We start from the raw sequence: 15,684 nt of genomic DNA, 5'->3' as shown, positions 1-15,684 counted from the left end.
TTGGGAAAATTCAACCCCAAGTATTTTTTTGAATTGCATGTATTTGAAACTTTGTGAAGTTGCATACCTTATGTACAATTGAAGATCTTGTCGAAGCTAATTGCCAATCTTAACTATAATATCACTGATGCGCTCACTATAGCGTTTGACTTGTTTGTCTGATTCCAGTTGTGAACTGTAACCTGATGTTGAATGCACTGGCAGCAAATAAAATCTGCCGCATCCTAAACGATCCAGATCCAACTGGCCAACTTTTGTTTTGCTCATCTGCAGTCCTATGGAACTTACTCGAACAAGCCTCTGAAAAGGAGCTTATTAATCAACTGAGTGATTTTGACTGTATCTGGTGAGTATTTTCAAATAATTACACAAACCAAAGCAGTTATTCAAGTACTATTTCCGGATGTTAGTTGAAGTGTAATTTTATTTGATTTTGATGCCTTTGTTCAAATTTCAAAGTACTCTATTAGGTAAATCTCTAAGATTTATGTCAAAGCAGATCATTGGATAAATATTAGAAGGAGTTAACAAAAGACTAATATATTTGGCTCTTTTGTACCTTATACGTTCATGCACTCACTTCTACAATAGGAAACTATATAGTCCCACTAAATGCCTGACAAAATTAACTTGATAGTTACCGAAAACACATAAAACCTTGAAGAGATTTGGTGTTTCCAGCAAGCTAGATTCTCACAATCCGATTGTCACTTAAACTGCTATGGTTTAACAAGCCTACCTTCTTTCATTTCCAAAGAAAAGTAATATTTGACTTGAAATGTTAAATGTTTGTCTCTGTGCAGATGCTGCTAAAACTGCTGAATATTTTCCAGCATTTTCTTTTTCTATTTCAGATTTCCAGCATCTTTAGTATTATGCTTTTATTTTATAGTTTAACAAGTGATGGTTTACTGTGGGTTTATGCTCATAGAAGAAATAAACAGAGCTGTCATTGGTGATATTTTCTGGTGAGAGTAACACAGGCTGTTTGCTAACATGTTAACAATGCACATAAGATGTTCTGTTTCCTAATGGAAAGAACGGACAGCTAGTACCTCTATATGCACTATGATGTATGACCAAGTGTATTACCAGGGATTTATTTTGCTGTATGTTATAAAACATTACTTTGTTTTGTATGTGTTATACTAAAATAATACTAATTTAGTTCTTTTTTATCTTTAGTGCTTTGAAAGAAGTCTTTTTGAACCAAATGATAAATGGTCATAGCAATTCCGAACGCCAGCTGCGAAACGATTTGCTCGTAATAACTACAAGTCTAGCAGAGCATTCTATGATTCCATTTATTGTAAGTTGTATTCTGAAATGCAAACATTGACACATAAAATTCATGTACATATGTTTTTGTATTAATGAATAGAAAAATTAAATATTTTCCTAACTTAATTGAGGTAGATTATGTTATATATTCAGTGATACAGTTGTTATTTAGGGGCATTAGTTTGTTAATAATATCAAACTTTTGGAATAAAATGATTTTGGGAAATGGTTTGCTTGGAAGCTTTCTAAAAGTGTCTTTGTATAATAGGAAACTGGCTTTACTAAGCTACTGATAATGTTTGCTGCATTCCCTGAAGGTAAGAATTTTCTATTAGCAGAAATCCAGTTTCAATTGGCTGATGCTTTTTCTTCCATTGTTTTTATGTTCATATTTTAATAATGTCATGAGGAAAATAGTGAGTCAACTAGATTTACATTAAAATTTTGTGAAATGTTTGAATATTTGAATTGTTGATTTGATATTTTGAAATTTGGTACTTTTTCCACTATTTGTTGCCACTATTAAAAAAAACAGACCTGAAACCCAGTTGTCACAAAAAGAATGGAAATTTCAGATACATTTATTTTTCCATGTATTTCCTTAATGTATTTAATATCTTTTATTGGGCTGGATTTTTATTTTCCTCGAGACAGTGTGTTGGGGTGAATTTGGCAGCTTGGACCAACATCTGGGATCATAACCCCATTCCCAGACCTTCCAATTTTCACCAGAACCTTTAAAGGATACACTAATCTGCAATCTGGCTGGCTCCATATTTAGAATAAGTCCCTAACCATCTGCAGTTTTCATGGAGTTGGGCTGTTTTTCAAAGAATCATGATTCCCTGCACTTCAAATGTATTGTGAAGCTTAGTCTGTATGAGAGAACCTTTTGTAAGTTATGTTCAAAAGATTTTACCATATCAAGCCTTGCATCCCTGCCCACATCTCCTATGGTTCTTCATATCCTCCATGGCAAGCTATGGCATTTCCATTTCCATTTACCCACTCTACATTATAGTGTATATCAGAGTTGTACCTTGGTGCTGTTTAACCTTGTCCCAGTTATAATGAAAACCATGACACCCATTAGCCATCTATGTCTCATTATGCATTCTTGTCTGAAAGCCCAAGCTTCTGTAATTGCTCTGTGTCTCTGTTCTCTTCTGAAAACTGCACAATGTTTATTTACACAAATAAAGAGATTTCATGGGCTAGCAACTTCTGCTATTGCTATTTTCTGAATAAGTAACTCATTTATTCGCTTGTGGCAAATGATTGTTTAAGGAAGTGGAAACTTAACAATTAATGGTTGCTTTTTAAAGCTCATTTTTACATGTTCTATTGTCAGTATAGGTTGTACTGGTTCTATATCATGTATAGTGACTAAGTGGCCATAGAATGCCATAGTTCGGCATGAGGAGCCCATGGTGGGTTTGTGGAGGGATGTAGCTTGGCATGCAGAGGAGCTATGGGAAAAAGGTGGAGGGGACATGAGGTGACATTGATGGAGAATGGGGAGTTTGTGGGGAGTGAAGGAAGTAATTGATGAGTGCTACATGGCCTTAATTTTTCATTACAACTGGGACAATATCCTAAAGCTCCAAGGCAACCCTATTAAGCACGGTTTAGGAACCTGTAGCTGTCCCTGAACTCCTATCTAGGTTATCTGGCCTGACTATAGACCACACCTGCCCTCAGCGATAAAAATCCCGTCTTTGAAAGCACTTTCTCTTGAGGTGCGTGGACCAAGGCTATAAAATTTTCCAACTCATAATGCTTCAAAGATGAAAATCCAGCCCCAAGTCTCCAAATGTTTCTTATTTACTGTATATGAAAATATTAAACTATCACTTTCCTACGTTAGAACTCCTTGCTAGAATCTGTTTCTAGAATGTTCTCAATTTCAGAAGTATTTGTGGGGTAGAAAAACAATAGCAGGAGTAGGCCATTTGGCCCTTTAGAGCCTGCTCCTCCATTCACTCAGATCATGGTTAATCTAGTTGTCTCAGCTTCACATTTCTTGTCTGTACCTCAAAACCCTTGACACTTTTTGTCTATCAAAAATCTAAGTCAGCCTGGAATAAACGTAAAAGTCCCAGTCTACTGGGGAAAATAATTGCCCACTCTAATGAGCCTTTCAAAAAAAAATTCATTGTCTTTTTCTTAAAAGAAAGACCTCTCATTCTTAGCGATGTCTCCCAGTTGTAGTCTCCCCCATGAGAACAACTCCCTCCTGCTATCCAGTCCCTTCAAGATCTTGCATGTTTGTTTTTGACTAGGCTCAACCCCTCAAAACATTTTTAAACAGGAAGCCCAGACAAAACCTTTGCTGTTTGTTTTTTGGTAAGTGTATAGTGGATATTCCCGGAGTGAATCAGCTGGTCTGACTGCCAGGTTTTAAACAGACAGAATTTATTTATAAAATTATGGAATGAAACACAAAGAACAGAAAATAGAATAGCAGATAACTTATCCTATCCAAATCTGACAGACTATCCCGACTTAATGATGCTGTTCCACATATACCTGCAACAATCCCCATAAACAGATCCCTGAGCATAAAGATTAAAAATGGCACAAAAAAATTACAGGTTTCATGTCAGTGGAGAGAGTTTAGCAGCCTTTTTCACACATACCCTGCTGCAACTAACTCTAATCTAAACGAAGGCTAGCTCCACAGCTAGCTGGCCACTCTCCTTTGATTATACCAATTTTTTTAAGAAATGAAAGACTTAGGCCGGAGGCATTATCTGTTCGAGGTAAACAAAAAGGCCCCAATGAACCATTCAAACTTCAGACATGATGGAACCTTGGGTCATTTACAACCTCTCTGAAAAAAAACCAAGGACAATCTAACCTTGTCAAAGGAACAGGTTTGTCACATCTACCGCCCTAAAAAAAACCCATCAACAAAGATGGCTTCGTTTTTAAAATCCCAAAAAATATTGGTTAGTATTCTAAATCACACATATGCATTACACTGACTTTAAACACGCACAACTACATTCGGATTCAGTCTTTGGTTCTCCCACCATCGAACGCCGCTGTTTTTCGTTCGAGTCTCAACAATGCATCGGCAATCACATTTTTCGACCTGCCACATGCACAATGTTCAAATTGAATGGCTGTAACAACAGGCTTCATCTAAACAATCTAGCATTTTTGTCCTTAAATTTCTCCACAAACTTCAATGGATTATGATCATTGCACATAATTGTCTCAGATGTGTTACTAGTAATATAAACTCTGAAACGTTGAAATGCAAAAACCAAGCTCAAAGTCTATTTCTCAACTGTTGAATATTTCTGCTGATGAATGTTCAGTTTCCTGGAGAAATATCCGATAGGTCTTTCTTTCTTCTTGTTGTCTTCCTGTCGGAGCACTGCACTGACACCCACATCACTCGTATCGTTGGCCACTTGAAAGGCTTTGCATAATCAGGTGTGGCTAATACTGGGGCAGTGGTTAACACAACTTTCAGGCTATTAACCACATTCTGACAGTCTGCTGTCTACTGAACAATTGTCTTTCTTTAACAATTCAATGAGTGGAGCAACCACACTGCTAAGATTTGGCATAAAGCTTCAATAAAATCCACTCAATCCCAGTAACTGTTCTTTTTGTTGATGGTATGGGAAATTCCCCAATTACTTTCATTTTTGCATCCCATGGGGCCATTTGTCTGTGTCCAATAACATGACCCAGAAGGGCGCCTTGAGCTTTGGCAAATTTACTTTTAGCTAGATTTATCACCAAACCTGCCTTCCAAAGTTGATCGAACAAGTTCGTTAAATGTTCCTTCCATGAGTGACTAAAAATCACCAGGTCATGGTGTACACCACACAGTTAAGTAATCCGGCAATGACCTTATTGGTTAGTCTCTGAAATGTGACTGGAGCATTTTTCATACCAAATGGCATGACTTTAAACTGATACAGTCCATTTGGCATTACGAAAGCCAAAATTGCGTTTGCTGTTTCTGACAAAGGTACGGGCAAGTAGCCTCTGAACAAATCCAACTTAGAAATCTAAGTTGCTTGTTCCACTTTTTCAACACAGTCTTCCAACCGCAGAATTGGAAATGTTTTTGTAATGGCATTGACTTTCCAATAGTCCACATATACAGTTGGGTACCATCTGGCTTTGGCACCATTATTATAGGTGAGCTCCAGTCCCTGTAACTCAATTCAATTATGTTGTCTTGGAACATGTGTTCAATCTCCTTCTGAATCTGTGCCAACTTTAGAGGGTTTTGCCTATAAGAATGTTGCTTAATCGGAACAGCATCTCCTATGTCTACATCATGCACAATTAGATTAGTACTTCCCAGGTTATTTCAGCATATCTCTCCACATGATAGTACTAACTCTTTTAGGTCATTTAGATTTTTCTCAGGAAGGTAATTCAATAGCTTATCCCAATTTCTGACACCTTCCTCGTTGTCCATTTTAATTTGAGGAATGTCCAATTCAGAATCCTCTGAACTTGGTTCTTCCTTCTGTGCTGTAATCATCAATACCTTCTCATCTTGCTTTCCTTCCCTGTCAAAATACCTTTTGAACATATTCACATGACACACTCTGAGATTTCTTTCTGTCTGGAGTCCCTATCAAGTAGTTCCTCTCACTCAATTTCCTTTCAATTTGATAAGATCCACTAAACCTTGCTTTTTATTTTGTAAATAATTTTATTGAGAAAAAAGCTTTTAAATTTTTTACAAAATCACTACGAAACAGTATAACAACCTTATAATATAACAAGAATAACAGTAAACAAATTACTACTCTACTCCACAAACCACTGAGGAGAGAGAGAAAAAACAATCTACAAAAACTACAATTCAAAAATAATTTAAAAGTACTAAATTAGAGCAAGTTAAACCAAGGTAAATTAAATTACATTCAGTTAAGTTACCACACTCAACACATTCCCAACAAAGCACACCACCACCGGGAGCATCAGTAGGCATACCCATATTTGTTCGGGATTCTTTCTCCCAGGGGTTACCGGACCACCAGACACAGCCCTCATGACTACACAAAGGCCCTGACCAATATAGCCATTAATTCTGCGTCCATATAATTCAGAAAGGGCCGCCACGTTCTATAAAACAGTTCAATTTTCTGGTGCACCATACTTGTAAGGAAATTCAGGGGGATGTTCTCCATAACTAATCTACGCCACCCCGAGAATCCCAGAGGATTCTCCGACACCCAGCTCATTAGAATGTTCTTCCTCGCACAGAATGAAAGAATACTAAACAATTTCTTCCCATGCATGTCCAAACAAGGGAGATTTGACAAGCCCAAAAGGTGGAACACTGGATCCACCTTAACCTCAGTTCCCAAGACCCCTTCCAAAACACTTGCTATGACACCTCAATACCTACGAAGCTTGTGGCATGACCACAAGCAATAAGTAAGCATGCCAACATCTGTTTTATATTTGGGGTACATTGGGGATGCTGCTGTTTTAAATTTCACAGGCCGGTCCAGTGCCAAATGAGCCCTGTGGCCTGCGTCTTATTACAAATCAAAATCTTCCTTACATTCTCCCAAATATCCTCCCGCGCCTCTGCCAAAATTTCCACTCTCAATTGTTGAGTCCAGACTGCACACAGCCACTTAATGCCCTTCAAAACATTACCTCCTAACAAGTGATAGAGGAAGATCGAGAGACCACCTGTAGACCAAAACACCCTTCTCTCTATATCCAACTTATAGGGACTAACGATCAATGTAGTCTTTTTCTGTATAAAGTCCGTAACCTGAAAGTAATGAAAGAGGCCCCTCCTAGAAAGCTCATATTTCTGACTCAGCTGCTCGAAAGACATTGTGGCTTCCCCGTCAAATAAATCTCCCAAACAGGAGACTCCCAGACCTTAAAGCCAGAGTCCATCAACCCCAGTATTTTGTCAGTTACCTTCACCTTGTCACATTATTCTGCATGCTTTAACCGTGTTAAGGATAATCGGGTTTCTGCAATGGTCCTCATCTTGTCCATAAACAACAAATTGATGAGGGGGCATTTTGCCTGGGAAGCCTCGATGTCCAACAGATTCATTGCAGGTCCTGGCAGGCCCAGTCAGCAACATAGGATAGTAAGGAACTCAATTGATATTTCTTAAAATCCGGGAAATCCAAACCTCTCATCCCATGCAAAAGCTGCAATTTATCCAGCTTAAAAAGAGGCCACCTATGATGCCAGATGAAAGATCCAAGCCAACTTAAAGCTTCAGTGGTGCTTGCCTGGGCAGTATCAAAGAGAGAATTCACATGGCATATAATAAACAAGGAAGAACATTCATTTTGACCAGAACTATTCTACCCAACCAGGATATCGGAAGATCCTCCCAGCGCCGATGGTCCTGTCTTATCTTCTTTAGCAACTGCACAAAGTTAGTTTTAAATAGTTGATCAAAGGCTGGGTTGATTAAAATGTCAATATACAAGAAACCTCCCTGTGACCACCAGAAAGGGAAATGGGTTCCATCCAAAGATCGGATATTCTAGTAAAGCCCCCCACAGGCATGGCCTCCGATTTCATTAAAATTAATTTTATACCCAAAACTGAACCAAATAGATTAATCACTTGTATGGGGCACAGATGTCATTGGATCAGTTAAAAAGAGAAGAATGTCATCTATGCAAAGGGTGATCTTATGCCTGCCTGATCCTAACTCCAGGGCAATTATGTTGGGGTCCCTCCGGACGGCCTCTGCTAACGGCTCAATCACCAATGTAGATAATAATGATGAGAGACAGCACCTTTGTCGGCTGCCTCTACCAATACTAAAATTGTCCGACCTTATACCATTAGTGCGAACCGCTGCTCTTGGGTCACTATATAACACTGCCAGCCACCTGGCAAAACCCCTCCAAGACCAAACCGCTCCAGTACATAAAAGAGATAAAGCCACTCTACCATTTCAAACACTTTCTTTGCATCCAGGGAGACTAGCAAGCCCAGAATCGACCCTTGCTGGCATACCTGGAGCATGGTTAATACTCGTCTAATATTATTAGTAGACCTTCGACCCTTAATCAAACCTAACTGGTCCTCCTTTACAATGAAGGGCAAAACCCTCTCCAACCTCACACCAACATTTTTGACAGAATTTTAAAATCCACGTTCAGTAATGATATGGGCTTGTACTAAGTGCAATCCTTTGGGGCTTTCCCTTTCTTGAGACTAAGTAAAATATTTGCTTCTCTCAGAGAGGATGGGAGGCAATTCTGACTGTATGAGTAATTTGTACATATCCAACAGTGGCCCGGCTAGCTTGTCTCTAAATGCCTTGTAAAACTCACTTTGCAATCCGTCAGGGGCGGGCGCTTTACCACTCTGGAGCTGCCTCACCACCTCCTATATTTCTTGGATTGTCAGAGGGGCATTCAGAAAAGACGCCTGCTCTGAAGTTACACCTGTAAGGTCCAGGGTCTTAAAAAAGGACTCCACCTTTGCCAATCTGTCCTCACAGCCCTCCGACCAGTACAGCTCAAAGTAGAACTTCCTCAATGCTGCATTAATCTTTTTGGCATTGCAGATAAGAGTACCAGCACTCTCTCTCATGGATGTGATAGATTGGGGGGCATTCTTCTTTCTGGCCAAGAACACTAGATATCTACTTGGTTTATCACCATACTCAAATCACCTCTGTTTCTCAAATGAGATTTCCCTCTTTGCTGTCTGGGTGAGCACAGCATTCAAAGTAGCCCTGAGGGCTGTAATCCACTGCAATTTGGTTACAGATGGTCTGTCAAAGGATGCTGTCTCAGTTGCCTTCAGGGGAGCCTTGAGCAAACACTGCTGCTCTCCCCTCTGCTGCTTCTGGGTCACCGAGTAAGAAATAATCAAACCCCGTGCATAGGCTTTTGCAGTCTCCCAGAGCACCGACGGATTACTGGCCATACCCAAATTAATGTCCCAAAAGATTTTAAATTCCCGCGGAAAATACTCTATAAACTTCAAGAGGAAAGGATCCATGCGCCAGTGCCACAAGCCTGTCCCGTTACCACCGACATTGACCTCCATGCACTCTGCTTCATGATCAGAAATGGCTATGTTCCCGATCCTGCAAGACAACACGGAATTCACAAAGGTTGATGGGGCAAAAAACATGTCAATCCTAGTATAGCACTTAGGTGGATTAGAGAAAAAGGTGAAATCCCTACCTTCGGGGTTAAGACATCTCCATACGTCCACCAACCCCAGTTCCCTGTTCAGATCCACCAACTGGCTGGATTGCGGGGACATATCCACAAGGCCCCAAGATATCCTGTCCACTTCTGGGTCAATTATACAATTAAAGTGTCCCCCTATAATTTCAATCAACATGGAAAGCGCATCTGTTAAAAGTTTAAGGGGGTGGGCAATATACATTCAAAATCCCATATTCCTGTCCATGTATTAAAGCTTTAGGAATCATAAACCATCCATATTCATCCTTAATTTGGTCTAACAGTTGAAATGGGAGATTCTTCTGATTAGTAAATCAACTCCTCTATTTTTCGAATTAAGGGATGAGATAAAAATCCGTCTAAACCCTCCCTGCTGCAACTTCAAATGCTCCTTATCAGTTAAGTGTGTTTCTTGCAGCAAGGCTACATCGACCCTCTCTTTTCTAAGGCTTGACAGTATCTTTTTTCTCTTAATTGGTGAATGACTCCCCTTAACATTCCAGTGCACCATTTAAATGAATGATTAGGCATAGCCGTCTGAGACAGTCCATGACCCCAGGAGGAAGAACCCCACTCATAACGCGCTGAGTGAAAATGGCAACAGTTTGTATAAATTTAAAAATATAACTACTAAAGCTACCAAATCAAAACTTTTAACAGCTACTTCTACAACAAAAGAAATCATATAACACAAATGAAAGGAGAGTTTCCCCCCTTGCCCACAGGGGACGCTCATACTACCCACTAACCCCTCCATAGTTTCTTCCAGCTGAAGCTATTCCCCAGTCCCAGATAGCACAAAGTAAGAAAACGTTACACACATCTTATAACAAGCAAGTTAAAAGTGGGCACTCAACCCATCCCATCAATGCTTTAACCCTAGGCACACCTGATAGAAAAGAAATAAATAACCACGTGACCCCGCCTCCCCAACCGCTCCCCCCCATCCCATACCAAGGGAGAAATGCATAAAGGAAATTATGCAAAAAAAGAACAAAGGATAACGGAGAGGAGAGAGAAGGAAGAAGAGAGAAAAAAAGAAAAGAAAATTAGGACGCACATATATTTAAAAAATCTTGACAACCAGGCAAATTACAGAGAAAAATAAAGTAAACATTATTGTCCATATTATTTGAGCCAGTCAGTCTACAACTTTCAGAGGCCGCGGTTCATGACACGCTTCCCAAGAAGAAGGTTACCGCAGATTACAACAGGATCTTAACCAGATGGGCCAGTGGGCTGAGAAGTGGCAGATGGAGTTTAATTTAGAGAAATGCGAGGTGCTGCATTTTGGGAAAGCAAATCTTAGCAGGACTTATACACTCAATGGTAAGGTCCAAGAGAGTGTTGCTGAACAAAGAGATCTTGGACTGCAGAGTCATTGCTCCTTGAAAGTAGAGTCACAGGTAGGTAGGATAGTGAAGAAGGCGTTTGGTATGCTTTCCTTTATTGGTCAGAGTATTGAGTACAGGAGTTGCGACGTCATGTTGCGGCTGTACAGGACATTGGTTAGGCCACTTTTGGAATATTGCGTGCATTTCTGGTCTCCTTACTATCAGAAGCATGTTGTGAAACTTGAAAGGGTTCAGAAAGGATTTCCAAGGATGTTGCCAGGGTTGGAGGATTTGAGCTATAGGGAGAGATTGAATAAGCTAGGGCTGTTTTCCCTGGAACGTCGAAGGCTGAGAGGTGACCTTATAAAATCATGAGGGGCATGAATAGGGTAAATAGACAAGGTCTTTTCCCTGGGGTGGTGGAGTCCAGAACTAGAGGGCATAGGTTTAGGGTGAGAGGGGAAAGATATAGAAGAGACCTAAGGGGCAACTTTTTCACACAAAGGGTGGTGTGTGTGTGGAATGAGCTGCCAGAGGATGTGGTGGAGGCTGGTACAATTGCAACATTTTTTTCGACTAGGTTACTTACAGTGTGGAAACAGGCCCTTCGGCTCAACAAGTCCACACCGACCCTCTGAAGAGCAATGCACCCAGACCCATTACATTTACCCCTTCACCTAACACTACAGGTAATTTAGCATGGCCAATTCACCTAACCTGCATATTTTTGGACTGTGGGAGGAAACCGGAGCACCCGGAGGAAACCCACCCAGACACGGGGAGAATGTGTAAACTCCACACAGACCGTTGCCTGAGGTGGGAATTGAACCCTGGATAAGTTCACATTTACCTACTTTGTAGTCCATCTACCATGTTTTTGCCCATTCACATAAGCTGCCTATATCCTTTTGCAGACTTCCTACCTCCTCTTATCAAATTAAATTCCTTCTTAACTCTGTGTTCTAGCAAAGTTGACATTTCCTGCTTAAAATAGGTCATGAAATTAGATATGAATGAACAGGAGGGCATCAAGATCCTTGCTGCAGTGTATTCTTTTGCCACTATCTCCATAACTTCAGAGTATCCAAAAGGCATGTGCCAAAAACCTGTTCAGACCTCAAAGAAGATGAGTTAGAAATTTATATGGGACAGTGGAGAAAAAAAGTGGGGCAAGTAGCCACCCAAAACAAAAAACAGAATATGCTGAAAATGCTTAACAGTTCATACTCTGTCCTTGGAAAGTGAAATAAAGTTAATGTGCTGGATTTTATCAAATCAGACCCTCACACAGTTAGATAGCCAGTAATTGACCAAAAATTCATTTGTCAGTGAAGCAGCGTTGCCATAGTTCTTTTACTGAACAACAGCATTACCAGTCCATTTCCACAGGATGACTTACCAAGCCTCTCAAAGGAGAACTTCCAATTCATGCAGCCAGAACAGGTTTTACAATCACTCAGCTATAAATGACATCTGTAGCTTCAGGAGCTACAGATTAGAAAGGAGGCTGGTCAGAATGTCCCTCCCACGCCCACACCTGTCCTCACACTACAGCCTCCTCCCAAGGTCTTGGATGCATACCTGAATGATGTTCTGTGGGACCAAAGGGATTGAAATGAGGTTTGCCAAGAATGTGAGAAGAATCCAGTCTTTTTAACCAAGGCAGGCATGATTAAAACACTGAGGATCTGAATAGCAATAGAGTGGTTACTCAAACCTGGAGACAGTGCTCCAAGAGGCACAAGGACCTCTAGAAAGATGAGCAATGTAACTGCTATGGATTGAAGCCCTCACACTCACCTTCATCTTTGTACCATCACACACCCAGGCTTCAATCACCCTCCACAAATATCTCTTGACCATACATTGCATTTCTCACACCCAACTCTCTGCCCTCTTCACATAAGTGAATGAAGCAATGGTGGTAACCATGATATATTTCAAGTTAGAGTGTGACTTGGAATGGAATTTGCATTTGGTAGTGTTCCCATCTACTACTTTCTATATCCCTTGAGATGCTAAAAGTTATAATTTATGGAATATATTGTTAAAGAAGTCTCGGTGAGTTGTTGAATTGCATAGCATGTGAATCAAGCAGCTGCTATGACCTTGATGGTGTTGAGCTTCTTGAGTGCAGTAGCTCAAAGAGGTTATGGAGAGTATGTCATTCTGACTTGTGCCGTGTAAGTGATGATAAAGTTTTGGGGAGTCACTTGTTGCAGAATATGCATACTCTTCACCATCCATAGAGTCGTACAGCACAGAAACAGACCCTTCGGTACAACTCGTCCATGCCGACCCGGTATCCCAACCCAATCTAGTCCCATTTGCCAGAACTTGGCCCATATCCCTCTAAACCCTTCCTATTCATATACCCATCCCCCCAGATGCCTTTTAAATGTTGCAATTGTACCAGCATCCATCACTTCCTCCTGGCAGCTCATTCCATACACGTTCCACCTTCTGCTTGTAAGGGTTGCTACTTACGTCCCTTTTATATCTTTCCCCTCTCACCCTAAACGTATGTCCTCAGTTCTGGACTCCCTCACCCCAGGGAAAAGACTTGTCTGTTTACCCTATCCATGCCCCTAATGATTTTATAAATCTCTATAAGGTCACCTCTCAGCCTTTGACGCTCCAGAGAAAACAGCCCTAGCCTATTCAACCTCTTCCTATAGCTCAAATCCTCCAACCCTGGCAACATCCTTGTAAATCTTTTCTGAACCCTTTCAAGTTTCACAACATCCTTCCGATAGAAAGGAGACCAGAATTGCATGCAATATTCCATTAGTGGCCTAACCAACATCCTGTATAGCTGCAAAATGACCTCCCAACTCCTGTACTCAATGCTCTGACCAATAAAGGAAAGCATACCAAACACCTTAGTCACTTTCCTATCTACCCATGACCCTACTTGCAAGGAGCTATGAACCTGCAACTCAAAGGTCTCTTTGTTTAGCGACACTCCCTAGGACCTTACCATTAAGTGTATCAGTCCTGCTAAGATTTGCTTTCCCAAAATGCAGCAGCTGTCATTTATCTAAATTAAACTCCATCGGCCACTCCTCAGCCCATTGGCCCATCTGGTCAAGATCCTGTTGTAATCTGAGGTAACCCTCTTCACTGTCCACTACATCTCCAATTTTGGTGTCATCTGCAAACTTACTAACTATACCTCCTATGTTCACTTCCAAATCATATAAATGACGTAAAGTAGTGGACCCAGCACCGATCCTTCTGGCACTCCACTGGTCACAGGCCTCCAGTCTGAAAAACAAACCTCCACCACCACCCTCTGTCTTCTACCTTTGAGCCAGTTCTGTATCCAATTGGCTATTTCTCCCTGTATTCCATGAGATCTAACCTTGCTAACCAGTCCCCCATGGGGAACCTTGTCGAACACCTTACTGAAGTCCATATAGATCACATTCATCACTCTGCCCTCATCAATCCTCTTGGTTATTTCTTCAAAAAGCTCAATCAAGTTTGTGAGACATGATTTCCCACACACAAAGCCATATTGATTATCCCTATTCAGTCCTTGCCTTTCCAAATACGTGTAAATCCTGTCCCTCAGGATTCCCTCCAACAACTTGCCCACCACTGATGTCAGACTTGTGACAGACAATCCTCCCCTAAGTAATACCAGCTAAAAACTGATCTCATACCAGCTATGTGTGACCTCGCTTTGTGTAATTGGTTGCTGAGGTTGCCTGCACTGTAATAGTTAAATGCAATGTTTGTTGGGACACTGAGGATTGATAATGTGTTATATTGATGCAAATTTCTCTCATTTGTTTTGTTTCCTTTCCTTTTTCTTTTAGTAAAGAGCCATAACCCATTGGTTCAAGGCATTAAAATTTCCAGCAATCATGAAGATTTTGAAATGAAAAAAATATTCTTCAATTTACTCGTTGCTTTGACAAATGACCTTGCTTCTATACAGGTAAAACTTTACATATACAAGTGGCAAGTAGATGTACTGAAAACATGAGATGTTGTTGACCATGAAGTAAATGCTATTTACAAAGCTCATAAATAGCAGCAAGCTGTAAAACTAAATTCTTTCCTAATTTTGGTTTTCAAAATGTTTTATTTTCTTCATTTTTGGGATTTGGACATCACTGATAAGGCCAACATTTATTGTCCATCAGTAATTGGGTTTGAGAAAGTGATGATGAGCCACTACCTTGAACCGCTTCAACCCATGTGCATAGGTAGTCCCACAGTGCTATTAGGAAGAAGTTTGACCTTGGGATGGGGAAGGAATGACATTATATTCTCAAGTCAGGGAGGGGAACTTACAATGACAGCTGAAAATGTTGTCAGTGGTGTGTCAGTGATTGAGGCAATGAATGTTTAAGGTTGTCAGTTTAGTCACCAAAGGTGTGTCTTGAGGGTTTTTCAAACAGGACATATCCAGGCAAGTTGGAAGTATCCCATCACCATCTGTTTGTGCCTTACAAACAATAGACAGGCTTTTGGAAATCAGAAGGTGAGTTATTTACTGCAAAATACCTAATCTCTGATCATTGTCACACAATACAATGGACTATAAAGACTTGACTTCAACCATACAATGGCTGTTCTGTGGCTATTCCTACCAATACAACAGCTAACAGATGTATCTACAACCAGTAGATTGGTAAGAATGAGATCAAATCAGGCTGGTTCTCCCACCACTGTCATGAGTCCAGTTTAAGACATAGGTCCTTCAGCTTAACCAAGCCACTCTTGAAGAGGGACATTAAAGTTGCATGTCAAGAGTACATTATGTGCTCTTGCAACATTTGGTGCCTTTTCCAAGTAGGCGAAAGTGGATACTGCAGATGCTGGAGATTAGAGTCAAGATTAGAGTAGTGCTGGAAAAGCACAACAGACCAGGC

At 40.5% G+C, this 15,684-nt stretch overlaps 1 protein-coding gene across 2 annotated transcripts in view; it reads left to right on the top strand.

Moving 5' to 3' along the window:
* Window positions 1–15,684, top strand: part of cfap69 (cilia and flagella associated protein 69) — a 117,060-nt gene that overhangs the window by 46,570 nt on the left and 54,806 nt on the right. For both annotated transcript variants that reach the window (XM_043690357.2, XM_087986845.1), the window contains exons 8-11: window positions 169–346; window positions 1,186–1,309; window positions 1,550–1,598; window positions 14,623–14,744. In XM_043690357.2, the coding sequence (XP_043546292.2) occupies window positions 169–346; window positions 1,186–1,309; window positions 1,550–1,598; window positions 14,623–14,744 (473 nt within the window). The remainder of the gene's footprint in view (window positions 1–168; window positions 347–1,185; window positions 1,310–1,549; window positions 1,599–14,622; window positions 14,745–15,684) is intronic.

This window comes from Chiloscyllium plagiosum, unplaced genomic scaffold (genome assembly GCF_037043375.1).
Source record: "Chiloscyllium plagiosum isolate Xiang-an unplaced genomic scaffold, Cpla_swu_hap1 HiC_scaffold_5, whole genome shotgun sequence".
In the NCBI taxonomy this organism is placed as follows: Eukaryota; Metazoa; Chordata; class Chondrichthyes; order Orectolobiformes; family Hemiscylliidae; genus Chiloscyllium; species Chiloscyllium plagiosum.
This window is presented reverse-complemented; position numbering and strand designations above follow the sequence as displayed.